General features: G+C 40.3%; 1 protein-coding gene across 5 annotated transcripts in view; it reads right to left on the reverse strand.

The window, feature by feature from the left end:
- The window catches only part of akt3a (v-akt murine thymoma viral oncogene homolog 3a), a 73,061-nt gene extending 62,932 nt beyond the window's left edge, over window positions 1-10,129 (reverse strand). For 3 of the 5 annotated variants that reach the window (XM_042502237.1, XM_042502241.1, XM_042502242.1), the window contains exons 1-2: window positions 10,055-10,129; window positions 2,280-2,709 (exon numbers count right to left, since the gene is read on the reverse strand). In XM_042502237.1, the coding sequence (XP_042358171.1) occupies window positions 2,280-2,325 (46 nt within the window). In that variant the 5' untranslated portion in view covers window positions 2,326-2,709; window positions 10,055-10,129. Of the gene's footprint in view, window positions 1-2,279; window positions 2,710-7,002; window positions 7,079-9,678; window positions 9,899-10,054 lie in introns of those variants that run through there. The other 2 variants (XM_042502239.1, XM_042502240.1) reach the window with 2 other exon arrangements.
- Window positions 10,130-23,258: the final 13,129 nt, after the last annotated feature.

Consider the following 23,258-nt stretch of genomic DNA (forward strand, 5'->3'; position numbering starts at 1 on the left):
ACTAAAGAGACGGAGATTTGTGTACTGTGTGATAACAAAAGTTAATATTTAATTATCTGAAGTTACAAATGTATTTAATGTCATGTCATCATATTATATCAAGTCACATAGATATACAAATCATTCGCACAACTTTTTCTTAGATATCTTACAAACTGTTGTATAAGGATATCTTACATAACTCAACTAACCTGCATGGTTTCAAAGGTAAACACAGGACTTTGACCAAAGAAACTGGGTTTGTGTCCCATGTGAAACTAAAAGTCAACGCTGAATTATTTTCGGTTATATATGTAAAGTCATGTAAATAAATCACATTGCCCGAACATCATTGTTTTTCTAAAACTCGCCTTACCATTACAGCCACTTATCTGTCACTCATTTAACCTGTATGGTTCAATGGTCAAAAATACACAAGAAATCAGCAGTTACTTGGGAACTCCTCTGACAGTCATTTTGTGAAATACAATGTTTTTTATGACTGTTTTAATTAAAAGCTATAGATGCATCTAAGAAGTCTATGAACATCATTCTTTCATCACGAGTTTTGGACTTGACTGGACTTTCTTTCTTTCTTCCCATGTATCTCTTTCTAACCCTTTCATTCAGGCCTTTAGTGTCACTGTCTTTCTATTCCTCAATTCAAAACAAAACAACATGCATTATTGGGTGGAAAAGTTGGGGAAGTACAGGGCCCAGACAGTCAAAACACAACTATATGTAATCCTGTTAGGACAAAAGGTTGTGTGTGCATGTGTAGAAGTTTCACTACCTCTCTGGGTCTCTCTCGCTGTTGAATTTCAGTAAAAAAAGCTGTCTAATGACTAAGACTGCAGTCTTTGCTGTATCACGACCTGGACAGTGAGTCAGCACCCCGACCCTGCTCCTCTCCACACACACAAACACAGACAAAGATTTAGCATATGATGCAGACAAACATTCATATTCCTGACACAAACAAACACCCCCCACCTTCCCATCCCTTCCCTACAACCTCTATCTCTACCTCTCTCACACACTGACGAGCACTGGTAGCGCTGCATCGTGACTGGGGGCGATGTGTTCCTCTTAATATGCACAGACGACTGTCTGAGGATCACACTGGCTTGCTGGCAGTCATAGACAAAGAACCCCCCCTCTAATTCAGCAATACAGTGTCCTGAGTGTGTGTGTGAGAGCATCCACTCCATGCAGTGAGGAGCACTCTGTTGTCCACCATATTTTCCTGCTGTGTCTTAGTATCAGCCTACATTACCCAGAAGCCTGCTGTCTGATATGTATCCATGTCACTTCCTGTTTGACAGTTTGTGTTACACATTCCTAGACAACATCACAGAGTCAGGGGGAAGATGCTCATTGGCTTAAAAGTCTGGAAATTCCCCCCTTTTCTATCCCTGAGACTCGCTCACAAGAACACACATGCTCATTCACATATATTTGTGCCTAGAGGAAACAGCACCAAGAGACACACGACCCCATGAAGTTGTGGTTTTGGGGCCAATGTTACAAAGAAAATGCAAAGTCCTACATACTTTACAGTCATCACAGAGCCACTTTTTGACAGTTTTGACCTTGTTACAAATGACTTTTCACCTGTTGATGCAAGTACTCACTGAACATACTCTGTGGATGTTTTAGAACAGGGAAGTACTGTCTTTGTTTGCTACATGTTCTTTAACTATTACAGTGTTTTTAACCACTTCTCATTTATTTGGTTTGAAACAGGATTTCAGTGCCCCCCCCCCAGACTCCAACCCAACCCCTCAACCCCATGTCATATGACTCTCAGAGACACCATTCAGAACTTAAGAGACACTATGTTAAACAATGCCTCCAAGAGACTGAACTGACTTGATTTCACAGAATAGTAGACATGCTGGCCTGACAGAGCATTAGGCATCAGCACTGTTACTATGGCCCTGGTTATTAACTACACACTTGTGTATACAAATACATGCACATACCCATGCACACACACTCTTCTTCAGACACAACCTGACTGAAGCACACAGAGGCTAAAGCAAACAAACAGCCAGCCAGTCTTATAAGAGGCACATCCCTGTGGGGGGAAAACGCACACACATATATACTCTGGATGATCAGACGTCCATGTAATAATACACACACACACTCAATCGCATACACTCACATCCTCCCACCGGCACATGTGGACAGGCACAGCCAGGCCCTCAGTCTAGACAAGAGGCAGAGAAGAAGAGGAGAGAACGCTGAGGTAGAAAGGAGGGGAGTAGCAGAAGAGAGGTACTGGATGTACTTACCCCGTTTCTGGAGCCATCCCTCTCTAACGATGGTGACATCGCTCATGGTTCCTTCACGCAGAGTCTGATGCCGCTACACGCCTGCTCCACAGAGAGAGAGAGGGAGGAGGGGAGGAGAGGAGGAGAGGAGAGAAAGAGAGGGAGAGGAGGAGAGGAGGAGGAGGAGGGGGGGGCCGGCTCTCCCAGCCTCGGCGTCACTCTCCCTCCCTTCCTTTCCCGTTCACCCTCTCGTTCGCGCAGTCTCCCTCTCAGACACACACACACAAGCACGCGGTGTGTGTGCGGACGCGTGTGTGTCGTTTTGCTTCCTGTTGTGGCTTATCTTCCTGCACTCCCTCCCTTCTTCTTCGTCGTCTCCCCCTCCTCCTCCACCTCCTCCTCCTCGCTCGTTCCCTCTCCAGACCTTCCTCCTCACCAGCAGTGACTCAGCCTGGAAGGAAGTGAAAGGACAAAAAAAATAAAGAAAAAAGACAGCATGGATTTATTTTTCTCCTCCTCTGCTGCTCCCTCTCTTTCCCTCCACAGCCCTTTCATACAATCTGACAAGACAAACTAGTTATTGTGAGGACCAATGCTCCCTCCACTCTCCCCCCACCCAATAATACACCCAGTTCCTCTTTCTATCGCTAACACTCTCTCTGATAAACAGGATGAATTATTGCAGAGCTCTTGATGAAGCAATAACCGACCTTGATTGCCAAACAAATATCCCTCAGCTCTACCTCTCATTCATTCATAGATCTTTTTGTGTGCAGGTTGTGCTGTGTGCAAATCTACCTTTCTGTGCTCGCTGTATTTCACGATGTCAAATTATTTTGTGTGTGTGTGTGTGTGTGTGTGTGTGTGCATGTGTGTGCATGCGTGTGTGTGTAGGCTGGTTTGTCTGTCTATATGTGGGAGGTGGGAGAGCATCTCAGGACTGTGGAGTACAGCTTGGCTATAAATAGCAACAACGGCAGTAAGGGATGCTCTCACACTCTCTTTCTCTCTGCCCAAATCTCTGCACCTCTCTGGCGTCTCACTCCCGCTCTCCCTCCTCCCCTCTCTCTCCACTCTCTGCATAGCTGCCGTGTTCACCTCAAATGCACCCTACTACACTCACTGTATTACACAACGCGCAACAACACTACGCTGCTCGGCTTGAATGGAGAACAGCACTACGGCGGCTAGGCTAGCCGTCGTATACCCATCGAGCTGGAAATCAGTATTCAGATCAGATAGTGTCTGCGCTGCTGCCGACACTTTGAGGGACTGCAGCGTCATAACGAAAGCTGGAAGAGGCGCACACACCCTAGGAGGTGACACAGAGCTTTTTTTTATGTTGAGGCAGCAGTATAGGGACCAATCTGAAATCAGACGAATAAATGCAGACTAGTGCAACACATCTTGGGCACAAGGGCTGCTACAGTGCTTTCACTTGGTTACCCCTTTAGTTTCCTCAATTGAAATTACTAATTTTTCTTTTTATATCCATAGTTGCCAAGTTGTATATCCATATTACTCAGGATTAATAAGAAGTTGGAGGATGGATTTCCTCCCCTCCCCAGCTCTGGTGCCCAAATTGAAGAGATGCTGATCAAGATCCACCTCATTGATAAGGACCCCAACTGCCAACAAATTGTCACTGACAACAATATGATTTTACCTTTGAGGACTATGACTATACTAGAATTAACAGCAAATGAAACACACAGCACCTTAGGTGTCATTACTTTGCTGGCTGCAATGACTGATGGCGAGACTAAATGATTAATTGCATCAGTCTTAAATCAAAAAAGTAGTGGAATTTAAAAAGTATTTAAAAAATAGCTTGAACATTAATTGTTTCCTGTTTCTCATAAAGTGAGGATATGCTGTTTTTAAGTTTTATATGATTGGAAATTGAATATATGTGGACATCTTGGGCTCTACGAAAAAGGTCATGGGCAGTTGTCAACAACATTTTTTGACTGAACAATCAATCATGTAATAAATAAACATATCTATAATGAAAATAATTGTTTTATGCAAATTTACGACTACCTAAAAAGCTTTATCTTAATTTACGACATTGAATTACCATGTATGTAATCATAAGCATTGTATCACTCCTGAAATTGTCTTTGGCAATGACCAAAATATGTCTGAAATGTCAACTTAGAATCAAAAACTATCAAAATCTGCCAGCAAATGTCAGATCAGACTCTTGGTATTGTGCTGCATTCACATGTAATCCGGGAGATGGCAGACAGCAAAATGGATGTAATTTTAGTGGACGAGAGCAGGACGATAAAAATACGTTAGGCTCGCAAAGAGTACAGGCAAGGGTAACAGTGACCAGTACTGCCATTAAAAGTTAACTTAACTTAACTTTTTGAAGTCCTCTGCAATGAATTTACTACCAGATGTTATTCCTTCATGCAAGAATAAAACATAGTCAACCTCACATTATTAACTACAAGATATAATAAAATTAAATAATGAATAAATAATGTAATATATTTTATTCAATTCTTTGTAAACTATTTGGCATCACCATCGCAAAATATTGTCATGCATGTTTTATTTTCATCCTTTCATTTCCTCTGACTGTTTGTTTGTTTTTCCCTAGTCGTCCAGAAGGAATTGTCCATGTGTTGTCTACTGTATGCCTGATTCCATGTGAGGCATTAGCCATTAGAGTTCCTGAATCAAAATATAGTCTATATAAAAAATATACCTGTTTTAGACAATAAAGTTGCAACAGTATTGTAGAAACACAGCACTTGTATGCGGTGGGGAAAAAAATATTGTTGCTCTTCTGAAACCGTAACTTTATTCTCTGATTTAAAAGAAAATTTAAATGATACCCAACCCAGCACATTCAAGGGGATCAAATCCTTTTTATAGCCACTGTACAGTTCTGGATTAAGCTTTAAGACTACAGTGTAATTCAATGAAGCTTCAGTTAGCGCTAACCTTAATCTGGACCAGCATGGCGAGAGGAGAGGAGACGAGAGGAAACAAGAGGAGAGGAAACAAGAGGAGAGGAGAGGAAACAAGAGGAGAGCGGAGGAACAGATAGTCCAGACAGTGGCAACCCCTTGTCACCAGTGCAGCTGTTGCTATGGAGATATGCACTGCCATGATGAACCAACCATGCCAGGGGAAGCACCCGCCAGACGACATTTATTTCATGATATTTCATTCCACAGGCAACGACAAGAACAAAAAAAACAACAACAAGGAAAGAGAGACAGTGAGAACCCAAAGTAAATAGAGACAGGAACAGGGGGCAGGGATCAGACAGTCAGCTAACCAACCAATAACGAACATTTATCAAGCAGCACTGCAAGGCAACTAACACAATCAAAACACATCTCTGACACATACCAGGCATGACTAAGGATGGGGATCATTCATTTCTAATGATATTGATATTGATACTATTATTGGGATTTCTTAACCATCTGAGTCTTTATTGATATGACTATCAATACTTTTCTACATATTATGGGTTGACAGATTATCAGCCTGGGTGATTATTGGGGCCAATATTTGGCATTTTGCCAATTATCTGTATCAACATTTTATTTTAATGATCTCTGATAAAACTAATTAATAAAAAAAGTGCAAAGAAAGTGTTAGCATGGGAGAATTTTTTTTTTTTTTTGATGCTACATTTAAACACATCATGATGACGTTTTATTTACCTTCACCTTTCAGTCATTTTACTGAGCCAACCTTGAGCACATCACAATAAAACCTTAAGAAACCTTGTTTATTTGGCTAACTAGCTCTTATCCTGCTGATTTCAACTCAGATTTCAACATTGGATTACTACTTTTAACTGCAGGACTTGCTACAAAGTTTGGGTGTGCTTACCACTGCTGCTTTGAGTGGATGATGATGAAGACTTTGCCGGTATACTATTCAACAGGGTGACACACTTCAATAACACCGGCTGTGCCACAGCAGTAGCTGATGCAGTTGAAGGAGTTTTTTAAATTTTCCTTCAGTTCCATTTTTTAGCAACAGGGTTAAATCAGTATGGATCTAATCACTATGACGTGGCGCTAACAAAAGTCACTATTAAAACTGGCTTCTGTTTTGTATTGCAGAGATATGTAAATTCAGCCAACTTGTTTATTTCTGTTGCCATTATCAGTATTAACTGTACATATAAAGATATGGTTACACATGGTCCAACCTATTTTTGATTTTTCTGTTGTGCTTATTTCATAAACTATGTTGCTTTGCAAACGTCTCTGATAAACTAAATCTACGAGCACGGAAGCTAAACAACATACTGCAGTGGATGGGACTGTAGCAAAACATATTTTAGCCACTTAAAAAAAATCAATATCTGTTGAAGTGTAAACTATTTTTGAATATTAGCTCTGTTTGTCCTGCAAAATAGCTGATCAAGACAGCAATAGACCTGCAACTCCACTGTTTGGTGGAGTTAAATGACTATTTTTGTCAATGGAGTCTGGTGTTTTTGATATAACAGCTTCAAATCCAAGTCGGAGAGGGCTGTCTTACAGCAAGGCAAAGCGGTAAATATTCTAAATATATAAACTGATATTGATTTTTTTAGGTGGCTTAACACTAATCATATAAGGCAAAGTTTGTTCAACCTAAAGCTGCTGCAATATTTTGGGCAGTGTTCAATATCTTTAAATATGACCACAACAATATCAGAGAACTGTATTCTGGATGAAAAGCTTTTAAAGCTGAATGTTAAATGAAACAAGCTACTCACTCTTTAACTTGCTTCTGAAACCTGCACCTCTTGGTCTAGTGGGTGAGATGGGATCCTTTGGAGGGCCAGTTGTGGCCCACGAGCCATATGTTTGACACCCCTCTTTCAGACCAAAAACTCTAAGGAAAGGGGAATAAATATTTTGATGGATTTCTCCTGTGCTCACAAACTCTTGACTAAACCAACTATTAACGTACCAATAACTGCTTTCAAAACATTACCTAAAACTGCACTGCTGTCTATTAACTTTGACATAAAGCAGAATAAGTATTCATAGACTGAAAACTCGGAGGTAGAGAATCTCTAGAATCTCTTTGAACACACTACAATGTGCTAAAACATGCAACATTATTAGTATTGCTCTTGCATTCAAATCATGAACGGAGAGGATGACACTACAGCATAATATCCGCAGATATGTTTGTGTTCCTACCAACTTCCTGTCAGGACAGCAGACCTCACCACACCTCATCTCACCCCTCCTCACCCGAAACTGTGGCCTCATACAACCCCTGGCTGACATCATCAGCAGTGAGCCCACAATCTTCTTTCTAAAATGAAAGCCAGACTTTGGCAGGTCAAATGTTTCACTCTGCTGCAATACTTTTCTTTGAGACCTTACTGTTTTGTTGTTTGTTTGTTTTTTTTCAATTTTGAAAATGTTAGGGATTTATATGATCACAGAACAAATAACCAAGATTACGAAACCAGCCAAACAATAAATGGCAACTGTTTTAAATACTCAATAATGGACATATTTCAGTCACTCATGTACCAACAAAGCAGGCTACTGTGCTGGAACAATCGTAATCATGGGTTAAAGCTTTTTCTTGAGTCTGGCATTTATGCAACAGCAGCAGCATCATAAACACTGTCTCCATCACTATCATTGCCATTACCATCAAACACATCACTCTCTGCCATGAGGGTGACAAACCCTATTAATCACACATGACCATTTGTGCAAATCACAAATCAAACAGCCTTTTTTTCTGCCTCTCTCCGTCACAGCCATAAAAATCAACATGATATACAGTTGCTTCAAACATTAGTGTCACTAAGATGAATGTGAACATGTAAATCATAGTTCATCAGGCTGAAATACAGTCACTGAGTGGACAGGTAATTTCTGTTATACAGTAACATTTTAGCCACAAAACTTTTGGGGAAAAAACACTGTGTGTTTTTGTTTAGTTTAGTTTTTTTGTATTATACAATAATAGTAACAATTTAACTGAAAAATTGGCCAGTATCAGGCACTCAAAAAATAATCTTTATGGGTGAACTGGTTCATATTGGTCTATTGTCCAAACAGGGGGGATATTACTGAATTACTGGGATTACTAATTTAGCCTTAGCTCTGTCAGTGATTCAGATTTAGCTAGCTAAACATAAACCCCCTTTTTTTCTTATTGGACCAACTTTCTTCATAATTTCGCCTTAGAGGTTGAAACTTGCGTGACAAACACATTAACAACTTTGGAAAGTTTATTCCCACCCTACTTTACTCCTTTGAAATCCCATCCAAACAAATATGTTACTTCCTGACAATGGACTCAGTGGTAGTGTAGTCTTTTTATTTTATTAAAAGGAAGAAGGATGGAAAATTACTTCAGGGGCACATAGTAATTGATAAGAATGGAAGAATTAATCAAAAAAACAAACTAGCTGTCAACTAACCAACTATGTTGATAAATGATTAATCAGTTTGAGTAATTTCTTGATTTAAGAAAAAAAAGTAAAACATTTTCTGAGATTACATCTTCTTAAAAGAGATATATTCTGATTTCTTTATGCCTCTATGACAGTAAACCAAATAGCTTCTAGTTGTGGACTAAACAAGTAACTTGAGGACATTATCTTGGGTGTTGGGAAACGCTGATACACATTTTTAACAATTTTCTGATATTTTATAGATCAAACAAGTACTTGATTAATTGGAAAATGATATCTACAGATTAAGCTAATCAACAATGAAAACAATCTTTAGCTGCAGCCCTAGAAAACTATATATATATACATACATGCAGAGAGTGTTGAATGGGGCCTACAAAATAAGTATTGATTACATTGCCCTATCTGCTAATGCTTATGTCATGTTGTCTATAACAGCCTAGTTTGGCAATGCTTACATCTTTGCCTGCTATTTTGTATACCTAGTTGTACATACTGTGTCTGTTGGCTATTTGCTTATATTCTGTCTTAGAATTGCCTATTTTTTGTGCTTTTAAAGTGCTATACATTTAGGTTATATGATATGAGACAGTAATTCATGAGCACAGAAATATTGCTGCATAACAGGGTGACCCAGACCATGAATGAGTAGGACTCACAGTTACTGCATCATGTACGTCACGGGGCTGGATGCCTGTCTGACTGACGCATGTTGCATGCAGCATGGCAAAAAACGGCATGGATAATAAACACTTTTAAAAACACAATCTTTTCATTCAACACAAATTATTTTTTTCGCGACAGGAAAGCAGACTGTGCAACTACTCAACCTAGCAATCACATTAGCGCTAAGCATCATTCCCAAGTAACCCACCATCGACCCCGGTAACGCCCCCACCACCTAGCTAGCTATCACGACATTAGCACACATTAAAACTAGTCTTTTACTCAGGTTTATGTGATGTTCACAGTCACAACATTGCGGCTGGATAACAGTATTACCTGTCGCTGCAGGTGTTGTGGTATTCCCGAGCACCTGCTGTTCATAAACCGCTCGGGTGTTTCCTTTTTTTCCTCCCTTCCGAGTAAGTGCAAGCTAGGCTAAAGCCGCCAAAGTGCTAGCGTTGGTCAACCGTCGCTGTCAACCGTAACGAGCCGGGGGAAGAAATAAAGAAGTGATACATAAAAACGGATTTCCAGGAAGGCGACGGAAAAGCAACTGTTAACCGCAGCCAACGGTTGTTTTGACTTTCAGGAAAACTCGTGACGTCACCCGGAGCAACGGCAACCCCCTGTTTCTCTCATGCACAAGCGCGCGCGCACACGCACACACACAAACAAAAAACACAAACTCTCCACGCACACACACACGCCTTACCGTCTCGCCTCGAGCTCCCGTTTTCGGTTTTGACGGTTTCAGCTCGGCTCGTGGTTCTCCTCTCTCATCATCCCTTTCCCACATCCCGTGTGTGTCTGCCGGCTAATCATCCAAACATCGCGAGAATAGGCCGGCATTAAGGCTGCCAAAGAGGATGAGGCCTGTACTGGCTCTGATGGTCCAAGTTAACCCTTTGAAAGCTGAGCTAATTGGCTTGATTTCTTTCAAAAATATTGGAAGAGGGTGAGTAACTTACAAATAAATAGACCCAAAATCAAAAGAAATGAGTCAAAATAAATAAAGAAAAGAAAAAAAAGGAAAAAAAGAAAAGAAAATGACCTACAGACAGAGCTAAAAATATTTGTTTTCCTTTTGTCTGTAACGTAATTTTAAATATATATAAATATATTAATTATAAATAGAGTTTCCTGGACATTTTTCCTAGTTTTTTTTTTTATAAAACATAATAATCCACCCCAGTTAATTTTCAGATAATTCCCTGTCAACTTTTACTTGTTAACTATTTTGATCATGTAGGCTACAGGTGCTACTAATGACTTTGACGATGGCTTTGAATAGTGTGACAGTGAGTCAGTATGCACAGTGTCAGGCTGCTGAAACCAAAGAAGATAAATGGAAGTGTTATTTTTGTTATTTACACCTGTGATTTCCCATACAATGTCCAAACATTGACTGGGAATGGGGAAAAGGCCTATGATGTCATGAAAATAATGAAAATTCATATTCATACTGATTACCCTCTGAGGTAAGAAAAAAAAAACTCTCCACTTAGTATCACTCTGATTCATCCCAAATGAAGAAAAGTGCCAATCAAAGGGAGACTTCAACTATTGTACATCTTTTTAAAACTCCAAACCCCCAATGTGTTCAACGGAAAATCTGAGATAACTTCCAGTGAAATATCAGGGATGCAGTATAACTTCCTGTTGACTGGCCTCCAGTTGTAAAACTGGTAGTTTCCCTTCAAAAGACAACATGTATCTACTGTAAATGGATCACGTAGTCTGATCGGTGGCTGAAGATACCACACATTCAATATATATGTAATATATCTATCAATGGAGTCATTTTTGAATTAAGTAATTGGATGTGATGCAGCTGCCAATTTTATCTTTACGTGAAGAAATTAAGAAATTGCACTGCGTGACCAGCAGTAAGTGTGATAAGCAACAATACAAGAGCTACAAGTGATAAGTCAGGACATTATGGTGCATACAATTATTGTATATTTTTGTATATTTTGTTTTTTAGTTTGTCGTTTTCTTTAGTTTCTTGTCTTCTTCTTTAGTCTTTTTCTGTATGGTGTATTGTCTACAGAAACATGGTGGGTTTCGGGCAGACAGGGTCAGCAATCCTCACAGCTTCTTAACATTAGGACATTGCAGTATCTTAAATGCTGTTTACAGCCGGAAGGACAGACAGCTGCATAGCATGTGACTGAAATCTTTACTGAACAGCTGATCCATCCAGTGTAGAAACCAAAATGTTCAGTGGACATTTAAGGCTCAGATTGTTGATACAATGCATTTTTTGAATTCCTGTGCAGGTTGTTTCAAGTCAGTGGTGTCAGCTGCCCTGTTATAGTACTTAAAGGGTGATGTGAGGTTTGGCATCCTTTGTCATTCAAAGCTTTGAAACATGAGAGTGTATTCTCATTTTTTCCCCTCTGATTAATTATGTTCTCTCTCTCTCATTTCACATTAATAGTAGACTACTGGGTGACCCAATAGCTGAGTGGTTAGAGCGCATACTACATCACCTGAGCAGCAAGTTCTAGTTTCAATGGTTCTTTCAATTTCAACAACACTGTGTTTTACATGGGGTTCGGTTTAGGCACCAAAATGACTTGCTCTTAGTTACAAAAAGATCATGTTTGGGCTTAAAAAATCTGGTATCAGTGACACAACCACAGCTGCAGATGCCGTTTATTTCATGGTAAAAAAAAAACAAAAAACAACCACTTCTTGTGGCACCATTCCCTGTGGAAAATAGGGATGTGTTGCCAAAAAACACCCACATTTAGTGGCTAAAAAGCCACAGAAAACACAGTGGTGGCTCACTAAAAAAACAGCCAGTTTTGGTGGGATTTTTTTTGTTGATGTGATACATATAAAAAGTACAAATGTAGTATCTGTGGTTTGTATAAACATAAAATGCCAGCATTGTCTTCTGGCAACTGCGCTGCCGAAATTTTAAAATGACTTATTGGTGTAGGCCTAAATTTGAAATTTGTTGACATTCTGGCAACGGCGCCCTCTCTCATCTGCTTCCTCTTCTTTTTCCTCTTCTGTCTCCCCAGATGGTGAGGAGTACGGCGCTGGGCAGCAGTGACAGAGTGTGTAGGTGGGGCCGTGGCGGGGCATGGAGTGCAGACACAGGTGGACCTCGCATGTCAGATATGTGTGTACTGTTCTGGCCTCTCTTAACACACGTACACATATTGCCATCAGCTGGCCTTTTGCTCACAGCCCCTGTGTGCAGAGGGGGGAGTGTTGGGCAGAGACCAGCAGCCAGGGAAGGTGTATGTGTGTGTGTGCATGTGCGTGTGTGGGCAGGGGAGGCAGTGGAGGTGGGGGTAACGGAGGTGGGGGTAAAGAGACAGCTTGAAAAGGAAAAAGGCAGCACAGGGGAGCCCTTCTGTTGCCATTGCTGTGGCCAGACGTGTCCCTGTGACACACACACACACACACACACACGCACACGCACATGCACATGCACATGCACATGCAAACAATTTAGAGTCAGACTTCAAATTTGGCTCACATGTGAAATGTTATATTGCATTGTTACAAAACATGACAGGAAAAATTGCCAGCATATATATAAACATGATTTGTCTGAATGCATGAGGAGATGCTGCAGAGTCTGCAGTCATGCTAGCAACACCTGCACAGTGGTGCTTTGAGCTAAATATGGATGCTGATGTTTAGCAGGTACAAAGTTTTTCTTAGTTACCATTGTCTCTGCCCATTCCACACTGGAAACACAATTTGTCCTACACATGTGCAACAGTGGTTGGCATTGGACAGGGAGTGGACAGGACCTGGACAGATCAAGTTTCCAGCACAAATCTAGAAGTAAAAGCATGTAAGCATACAAGCATTTGTAGATTAAACAAAAAACATAGGCCAGTGGAAATAAAATATTCAAAATTTACATGTACTTATTTTAGAATTGCAGTATAAGTCTGATGATGGAGTTATATTTAATTGATCGAAATTCTCTCTGAGGGGGGTAAATGTTTGCACCAAATTTAAATAGCAATCCATTCGTTAAAATACTTCACTCAAAACCACAAATATCAGCAAGCAGCAAAACTCAACTTGTCCTGCCCGAGGGCCACTTTTGCAAAATGACCGGAGGCCAGGAAACAGTTAATGAACAAATATTGATTTATATTTATCAGCTCAAATGAACCAATCCTTATCCAGCTGCAGCAAGATCACAAAGGTGAGGTGTACCCAGGGGTGTTTCAAGGATTTTAGGACATTCGAGGCTTAAACCAGACAATGGATCCTCCCCTGTCACTTAAAAAAAAGGTATTTATAGCACCTTATTTACGTTCAAAGTACAAAATAAATGAATAAATAGGATAGAATATTGCAGGACAGATTAGGCCCACAGGCCCAAAGTAGATGTTTAGATATTTCGCGGAAAAGTCAAAATCAACAGGATTGATCCTCTGAGCACCATTTATGTCTGTACAACATTTTCACAAAATATTGTACTGATACTGTAACTCTGATAATGCATGTTTAAATATTTGATATTAATGATGTTCTGTCAGGAAATGGTTTAAAACTGCTTGAAAAAAGTAAATGAAAATGAGTGAGAAAGTTTTTTCTCTCTCTTTTTTTTAAGGACAGTAAAACAAAGAAATTAAGAGCAATGTAGAGAGATTGCGTTCCTCTGCATGGACTGTAATGATGGAATAATATGACATGACAGTAAAGGTTTAAATCAATAGATAAAATGAAAAGCAAATATGAGTCAATGATGCATAAAGATACATATTTCTTATAGGATGTGTGCTCTATGAAGTACTATAAAAGTACTTGAGTTCATTGAGTTTATTTCAGTGTATTGGCCCTGATATGTTACTCCACATGACCTCCATTTCAAAGGAACTTGGATAAACAGTGATCTTATAATAAGTGCACTAGTCTATTTTCTGGGCTCCCTCGAGGCATCATTATGCACAATCTTTGCAGTGGAAGAGTGAGTCTGTCCAGTCAGTCAGATCAGCTGTAGAGGAACAACATTTTAAGGTGGGATCCTCTAGGTATGTTTTGCTCATCAGAGCGTGATCGTACACACAAGTGCACCACATGGTGTATGTTTGTGAACTTCAGGCATGCTAGGTTTCCATACGTGTATATACATGATATGCATGTATATGGGAGAGAAAGAGAGAGAGGAAGAAATGATCTAAATAGCATCATTTTTCAGTTGTCAAGTGAAAATTTGACCTGATGATGATGCTAGATAAAGAGCTAAGATTCGGGATTCATCCTGAATATACCACATTTCTGTGGCAATCCATTCAATATTGTTTTAGATATTCAAGTGAAAACTGTAAATGTGAAATGTCTGTGCAAAATTTGGTGGCAATTCAACCCATAGATATTTCACCAATCTCGGAAACCATTTCATTTGATGACTATAAGCCTCTTGGGGTGAGGCCAATATTTCAGGGTGATGACCTGGCCAAAACGTCTTCTTCTGTGTTGTTCATTGTGCCTAAACTCTATTTAAAAAATTAAAAAAGATAACATAAAGCTAAATCGTTGTCAGGGGATAGCCAGTGGCTTTTGAGACTGCATTTAAGCCAATGTGTTCTGCTTCTCCAAGCACACATTTTTAAATTTGTTCAACAAGTTTCGTCAATACTATTTGGACTGCAAACCTTAACCACAACACTTGATACCAAAATCTTGTCCCGTTGCCTGCACACTTTACATACATATGCAGATATCTTTTTATAGATAATAATATTTCACTCGCTAATGAAACCTGTTGGTGGTGCTACTACAGGAAAAGTCAGGGGATCATCAAAGTCATTACAGTTCATCCTCTGGACACCATGACTGATGACAAATTTTAACACCAACCCATCAAATAATTGTTGAGATACAGTTTGGACCAAAGGGGATGGACGGTCTGACAAACTGAGATAATCATCCCGAGAGCCATGCTACTACCATGACTAAAAAACAGGAACACATCTAGTAGTGAACAGTAAGCCGCATACATCATCACAAAATGTAGTCAAAATAAGCCACTTTTGAAGTCCGGGTGCAGCTCTCTTTCACATTCCTTTGCACATTATGTATTGTATCTTTTTTAAATGTTTTATATGTGTAAATATAAAAACAGACAAATAAAATATAGCATGAAAAAATACCAAAAAGTATTTCCTTTTCTTTCATCTCTTGTCCTTTACTTTCTTGTTTTTGTTTTATTTCCTTTCTTTGTCTTTCTTTAAGTATTTGTGATTTTGTGAAACTTTAGAAATGCATTTAGTTCAGAGCTGTTAAACTTGATTGCACAGTTTTGTCAGGTATTCTATCATTCCTTCTGTATGTGTGTGCGTAGCCGTTAATCTGTCTTTTCCATCAGGACCCCTGTGTAACGCTGGCCCCGGGGTCCAATGCGCCATCAGCTCTCACTAAGCGAGACCACTGACTCCCTGTGGGTGAGATGGTGTGCTGCCGAGTGGAACACACACACGCACACACCCCTGACACTCCGAGGTGACACCAGAGCACAGAAGGTCTGTCCAGGTTGTACAGCACACACACACACACACACACACACACACACACACAAACAAAAAAAGCTAACTTACAGCTTTCAGCTATAACAACATCCCTACCCCCATTCCCATGCCTCCTGTCTCTGCCCTCCTGCCACACACACACACACACACACACACACACACACACACACTCCTGCCCTCTATGTTTGTGACTCCCTTCACCTCCTGCAACACACCCAACCCCTCCTCCACCCCCCCACCTTAACTCCAGCCCCAGCTCCCAAAGCCCAGGGAAGCAGCAGCCGTGCTGGACAGCCCGGCACCCCGTACCCCTCCAGCCCATCCCTGGTCTCTTTGAAGTGGCTTCAGGAGAGAGAGGTCAGCCTCGCCCCGGAGACCCGCATAGAGGTAGGGACAGCTGCGGCCAGACAGACCCTGTGCAGGGGATATGTACACACAAGAGCAGGCACACATACACATATGCACACACGAGACGGGACAGAGCAGCTGCAGCCACGGTGTTGAAGGTGTGCTGTGCAGCAGGACAGCTTGGGAGCCAGTATGGTCCAGCATGGCTCTGCTCTGTTCTGGGTCACCTATTCTGCACTCAGGTGTGAAATGTAGTCTGCAGAGTACCAGATGACCAGATAAAATTTATATGTATTTAAAGCAGCCTCCAACCTATAAACTATGGAAAAGTTGCAGTTTTATGTTATTGTTGCTTCAGATTTTAGGAAACATAAATCTTACGTTCACATGCTAAATGTCAATGATAGGGTGGCATCACTTCATGGCCCAAAACCATCACCATTTACATCATCATTAAAGTGTAACATTGTCCCCAAAATTATGAAAAAATCTTTCTCAAATTTTCTTACTTTAGCATATTTATGATACTATCAAGTACAGTGGTTGGACAAAATAAAAGGAACACCTAGTGCAATCAAATACAACTTCACAAACTAAAAATTTACAAATTTCAAATATATTCAATTAAAACTTCTCTGAAATTATTTCAACAAACTGAACATTACAGCTATCCTTCACTTCAACAGCAGCCTTGAGGTCATTTATAGCAGGGTAATTGTCTCTGATTGCTTCACACTGTAAAGTGTTCCCTTCATTTTGACCTATAACGCGATGATCATAGCTTAGTTTAAAAACAAATCCCTGTCCCTGTATGTGATCTTATCCCTACTCATCATATTTTGCCACTTTGTTTAGAAGTCCCAGCGTTACTATAAAGATGCTGGAGGCTGCCTTTTGCCTTTTACTCACAAAGAAGATTGTAAGAAGGGGCAGGTGGTTAGATTTAGACAACAAAACCATTTGGTTATGGTCAGGAAAAAAAATCATAGATATCACTAAAAACACTCGCCTTTGAGTGGCACAAATGCCAAAACACGTACTGTTGTTTGTTAGTTTTGAACACCAGACTCCTTGGTTTAAGTCCTGTGCTTGTTGGACCCATTCACCTTCACCCACACCCACCCTAGCTGACTTTTGACGGATTTTCTGTAGAGACAAACATTTATTATTTTCTTTTTTTTTTACTGTAAAGTTAGGCATTTTAACATCAGCATCTGTGGGCATTGATTTGCTTTTGGAGCCAGCCTCAAGTGGGCAGTTGGGGAAGTGCAATTTTTCGTGTTGACCTCAGTTTTCGGCCTCGGAGGTTGCTGTTTGTTTCGTAAGTTAGACCTTGACATGGTTAGTTTTAGAGTTAACATGTGTGTGTGTTTGTCTGTGCATACATGTGTTTGTCTGCTATGCTGTTTATGTGCTTGTATACATGCATATGTTCCCATACTCACATATGCACCTGTGTGCATGTGCATACCTTCTGCTCATGTGCAGACAGGTTGCACTCCCCCCCCCCCCCCCGTCCCTCCATCATGCCCCCATTAAACACACACTTGCATTGTCCTCTATGCCCAGCTCCACCTCACACACAGCTCCAGGTTGGAGCAGTCTGGTTTCTCAGGTTGCTCCGCAGTGTGCAGCTGCTCTGCCCTAAATGAAGGGCTTGAGGCCATAAGAGTGAAAACAGACTTTTATTAACTTTACAAATGAAGCAATAATACTGCAATAAACTCTTAATTTAAGTGATAATCTGCCATCTAAAATCAATTGTCACAGCACATACAGAATTGTATATTGCCAAAAGGCAGTGATAGATACCAACAGACCAATGTTTTTTTAAACAAAGATTTAAAAAACTCATATTAACTGTGAAATGCTTGTTTTTATGACTGTTTTTGGGTGCCAAATAACTGTAATTTAAAATATTTGCCCCAGATACATACTCAAAATGTAGACTGCATTTAATAAATCAGTCTGAACACATCACATTTACATCTTCTCTCATCCCTCGTCTTTGAGTACTTTTAATCTTTGTAAGACTATTTTAATCATTTTTTCCTCTGATCTTTTTATTATTATTATTTAGCTTTAAAGTGTAAAGATAAAGATTGTAAATGTAAAGATTTCACGCTGCTAAATTGTATAGTGTTATCTGCTGATAATTACATAGAAACAGTAAACTGGACATCTATTTTATCTATTTTCATGAATCTGTCTTTGCATCACTTTTCTTTCACACAGCATCTCACTCTGCCTATTTAACCCTTTGAAACCTGGGCACATTGGTTTGATTTCTTTCAAAAACATAGGGGAGAAGGCAACAAGGGAGTTAACAAGACCTGGCCCAAAAGATAGCAAAAAAGAAAAAAAAATTACAAGAAAAAAATGACCTAGAAAAAGTGCTATATAAATGTATTTATTTTATATAATTTATCTTGTTTTTTCTGTAACATAATTTTAAATATATATTAAAAAGTATTCTAATAACAAGTTGGTCATTCAAAAGATTATTAGTCCTTTGCAAAATAAAGAGTTGAAAATTAGCATATCCAGCAAGTAATTCTAATTTAAATAACACCATATAACTGCAAAATTCTGATAACACAGTGATGATAGAAAGTTCAATGTTCAGTAAATCAAGAGGCAGGTATATAAAATCTGCAACGTCTGCTTTAGGAAGTCCCAATATGACAGCAGGATTATTTTCGTGTAAGGGTAAAAGCAATTATGTGATTGACCGCTGCTTAGCGGAAGCCGCTGTAGTAATGTAGGAGTCATTTTGCACCGTGGTGATAAACTGAGAGCTGAGCCTTGAAGCAAAGGCTCCTGATTTACTGCTCAGGTTTGTTCTGACGTTTCCCAGCATCATAAGCTCATAGCAGTGACGGGAAGGATGACACTGCAGTTTGTAGGCTGAGGGTATATTTCTTTATGGGATGGCTGGGCAAACTGAAAGGAGTCAGTGGTGGTTTGTCCACTTTGTGTCGTTTTATCAACTATGTGAGAAATGCTGTGACTGAATTTTAGGTTTGTGGGTCTCGGAGTTTGGAGACAGATGTTACCTGCATGAGGCGGTGGGAGCAGCCAGAAACCCCCATCCTCCCCTCAGTGATGCAAACATCTCCAGGCATGAACATGCATATAAATCCTCTGTTTCTGCCTCTCACACACACAAACACACACACACTTCCTCTCTCTCTGCTCTTCCAGCTGCATGCTGGAGGTCCACTGGGTGCCATCAGTGTAGATTCTGCTCAGTGATCGAGTCAATGAAGCAGTGGGAGGATGGCAGAGAGAGAGAAAGAGGACGGGGAGAACTTTGATCTGTTTTTGTTCCAGAGGTGAGCGGCTGCCATCGCTGAGCTGTGACCTTGACATATGGTTGAACACATACAAAATGTATTAGAAATAAGATGTTTTCTCAAGCTACATTCACTATATATATATATTGTTGGCTGTGGAAGATAAAAATCATTATTTTGTAGTTCTTCCATGCTTTCTTCCCTTTTTCTTCTCTATCGACACAAATTTTAGTCTTACAATCAACAGTGATGCTTAAATGGCCTGAAATCATATCATTTTTTAAAGTGACTTGTTGCAAAGACCAAAAGACTCATATATAAATACATTATTTTCTTCCAAAGTTTGAACCCATTTGATTTTTTTTTTCCAGTCTGCATTTGCATTGTTTCAAACCACAAGTACGAAATAATAACAAATCGGCAGGTTTCATAGTGATGCAGAATATAAGCTGATTGGTAGGTGGAGAAGATAGGGAATGGTGTGATACGTTGGCAAGGTGTCTGTTTGGCTGTTGACAACAAACAACAAAATTAGTTGTTTTGTAGCAACTTGTCACTGTTTTTCCAGCAGCTTTTTAGGAACGAAAACAATTGTTTTCTTTACCATTGCTGCTTATTTTAACATTGACGGCTTCTCCACTCATCTTTCTGCCCCCGAAACTAGAATTTTAAGCCAAAACTTAATGTTTTCCTTATGATAACCAACTACTTTTTGAAGTTAGACCTAACCACACATTAACCTCAGCATTGTTAAAATGTCAAGTTTCAACGTATCCTTGTGCTAATGTAACGCATTTGTGTTTTGCTGAAACCCACATTGCCAACATTTTTGTCTCAGCGACTGGGATGTGCATGATATTCACAGCCAGTGATAAAACGCAGAGCACAATAGTACACAGTGTCCAACTTCTTTAGGTGCATGCATAGAGAGAAGATTACTGTAGTCCAACAAAGGTAAAAGAGTGTTTGCTAGCCTGAAGTGAGAAACAGGATTTATTCCTGAAAAAAGATCTTAATATAAGTTTTAGCTTGGAAACAAGGTTTCCAGTGTGTGGTCTGAATGACAAGTTTTGGTCAAAAGTAATACCAAGATACTTATATATAGTGACCATTTCAATTTCAACCCACTGAGCAGTTAAGATCTTAGATTTGATAGGACAAATGGGACAACACAGGGAAAGCTACATTAGGTGAGGATTGGTGATTGAAGGAGCAGGATGGGAAAGGACAGCAAAACAGGGTAGGACAGAGCAAGATGGGATTGGAAACGACAAGACAAGACAAGACAAGACAGGTCAGGATAACAATTGAAGCCTTAAAACATCAGTACCAGCTGGACCTGTGACAGATGACAACTAAATGTCCCACCGCTCTGAACCACTGCAGTCCCTTACGTCCTCACTGCAGCTGCAAGAACCACTGCAGGCCACTAGGGAGAGCTGCATTTTACCGAGGGCTCCAGCTGTTAGTCTGTCCCCCTCTCTCTCTCCGTTTTTCTGTGAGACTGCTGCTTATGAACTACGCACATCTGGATGAGGCAAACTCTGTGTGTTTAAGTTATTTATAGAACATCTGGAACAGTGCAGCAGTGGACGTCAGTCCCTCAAGAGCGCAGCGGGGCTGAAGTTGGTTTTAAGAAATATTGTGGTATTTGTTGAATATCTCAAGCACGCCAGAAAGATTGTCTCTGGAGGGCATAAAGGAAGTGTGTGTTATTATCTCTCCTGTGTTTGTCTGTCATTATGTGTTTATGTGTGTGAGTTTCAGAGGAAGTTAGGTTGTATGCAGCACATCTGTCAACATCTGGGTGCACAGACTGTGTTTGGCTTTCCAACAACTGGGTGAGATCAGCAACAAAAACACACACAGTTTGAGTACAGCCAGAGGATAGAGAGCAGCGGTACAACCCCCCCTCTCCCACACACTACACACACACACACACACACACTCATCCACCCACTTCCAAAGCCTCTGATGGCCCCTGAGGGCCCCCAGTTTCAAATCCTGCCACTTCCTATTTCTGGTCTGCGCCTCCTTTACTTCCTTTGTAAGACTCTCTCCCTCTGTCTCCCTCTCTGTTTGTCTTCGCACACACATACACACACACACACACACACACACACACACACACACACACTTGCTCTCAGAGACACATTAACACTTTATGTGTAAATGTGATTTTCCCCAGGCTACTTGCTCCTTGGGGAGTCACAGGAGGAGACGTCTTCTCAGAGCAAACTGCAGTGTAACATCTGTGCGCAGGAAGACAGAGACAGATGTGAGAAAGATATCTGTCAGGGGAGGAGATGTCTCTCACTCAAGTTTTTCTCTCAGCAATTTGCATTTCCCAAATGTGTCGTATGCCGTGTTTGATAGGAAGTTGTCAGCGCAGACTAGACGTGGAGAAGCTACGAAGGATTCACAGCTACTTAGTCACATGTCTTTTTTAACAAACTCAAAAGGAACGACTTTATATCCCGATCATGGTTTGGCCATTTTAAAGCAGCTCAGTTGAATCAGTAACATCTCATCATGACCGTTAAACCCCTTTGAAATGATTTAGAAGTCAAATCTGTTTTGATAGGTTTGTTGACAAAAGGTTTGTGTTTTCCAGAAAACAGATTTTGGGATATCACTGAAGCATAAATACCGACATATGAGCGAGGTAATTCACGTGAGAAATAGATTATTTTGTGGTATTTCGCCCCAGGTTTAAAGGAGATAATGTCCTATCCCAAAAAAATCCTATCCCGAAATCCTATCCCAAAAAATACAGCATCATCAGCCCATGTCCAGTTGTTGTTTACTCAGTGAGTCTGATGGCTGGCTGGAGGTCCCACACAGGGGAGGGCTGCACCATGTCGCCCCAGTGACAGCTCACCATATGGGGGGTGGGGGGGCGTTCTCTAAGCCCTGTGGAAGTCCGCACACATGGATCTCACAAACAGAGCTAAAGCGCCCTGGCAGATGCCACCTCTGTGGCTACTATAGTACACACACACACACACACACACACACACACACACACACACACACACACACACACACACACATGCACCCAAATCTGCCCTCAACATCGCAGCTTCACCCGCCCAGATGATCAAGCTAATTGTGTACTGTTTGATGGTGAATGAACATGTTGTGTTTTTTTTTTCAAAACTGCTCTCCTGTTTACCAAAGGAATATTTTGGAGGGATGTTTGCTTTCTGTTGTTTAGAAAACAGAGATGATAGAGAGGGTGACCTCATAGCAACCAGACTGGATTTTGTGATGCCATTGTCTTTCTTTTCAATGTCTGTCTGGATGATTTAGTGTTGTATACATGCACTATTTGCTGCATGAGAGATTTACCTGAGTGTCGGTGGTAGATAACATCACTGCATGTTTCTGAGTGTGACCCTGTGTTTGTGTGTGTGTGTGTGTGTATGTGTGTTTGCGTTCTCATAAACACTAATTGACATTTTTTATTTTAAATCGAGCTCAGAGCTGTCTGTCTACTGTTGCTTCATTCAGTTGGTTTGTATTATTGTGTGACTTTGGTAAATCTGAACCAACCCTTTTAAACACCAAAGTCACACAATAATACAAATGAAAAACTGATTGAGGCAGTGGTAGACCAGCAGTTCCTGTGTCAGTTTTTCTTAATGGGATCTGGCTTTATTTATTTATTTATTATCATTATTATTATTATCAGTAGTAGTAGTATTAATTTAATATTATTTTATCTAATCTGTATTTTTGTAATATTTATCCTTTTTTG

Source organism: Plectropomus leopardus, chromosome 15 (genome assembly GCF_008729295.1).
Source record: "Plectropomus leopardus isolate mb chromosome 15, YSFRI_Pleo_2.0, whole genome shotgun sequence".
Taxonomy (NCBI): domain Eukaryota; kingdom Metazoa; phylum Chordata; class Actinopteri; order Perciformes; family Serranidae; genus Plectropomus; species Plectropomus leopardus.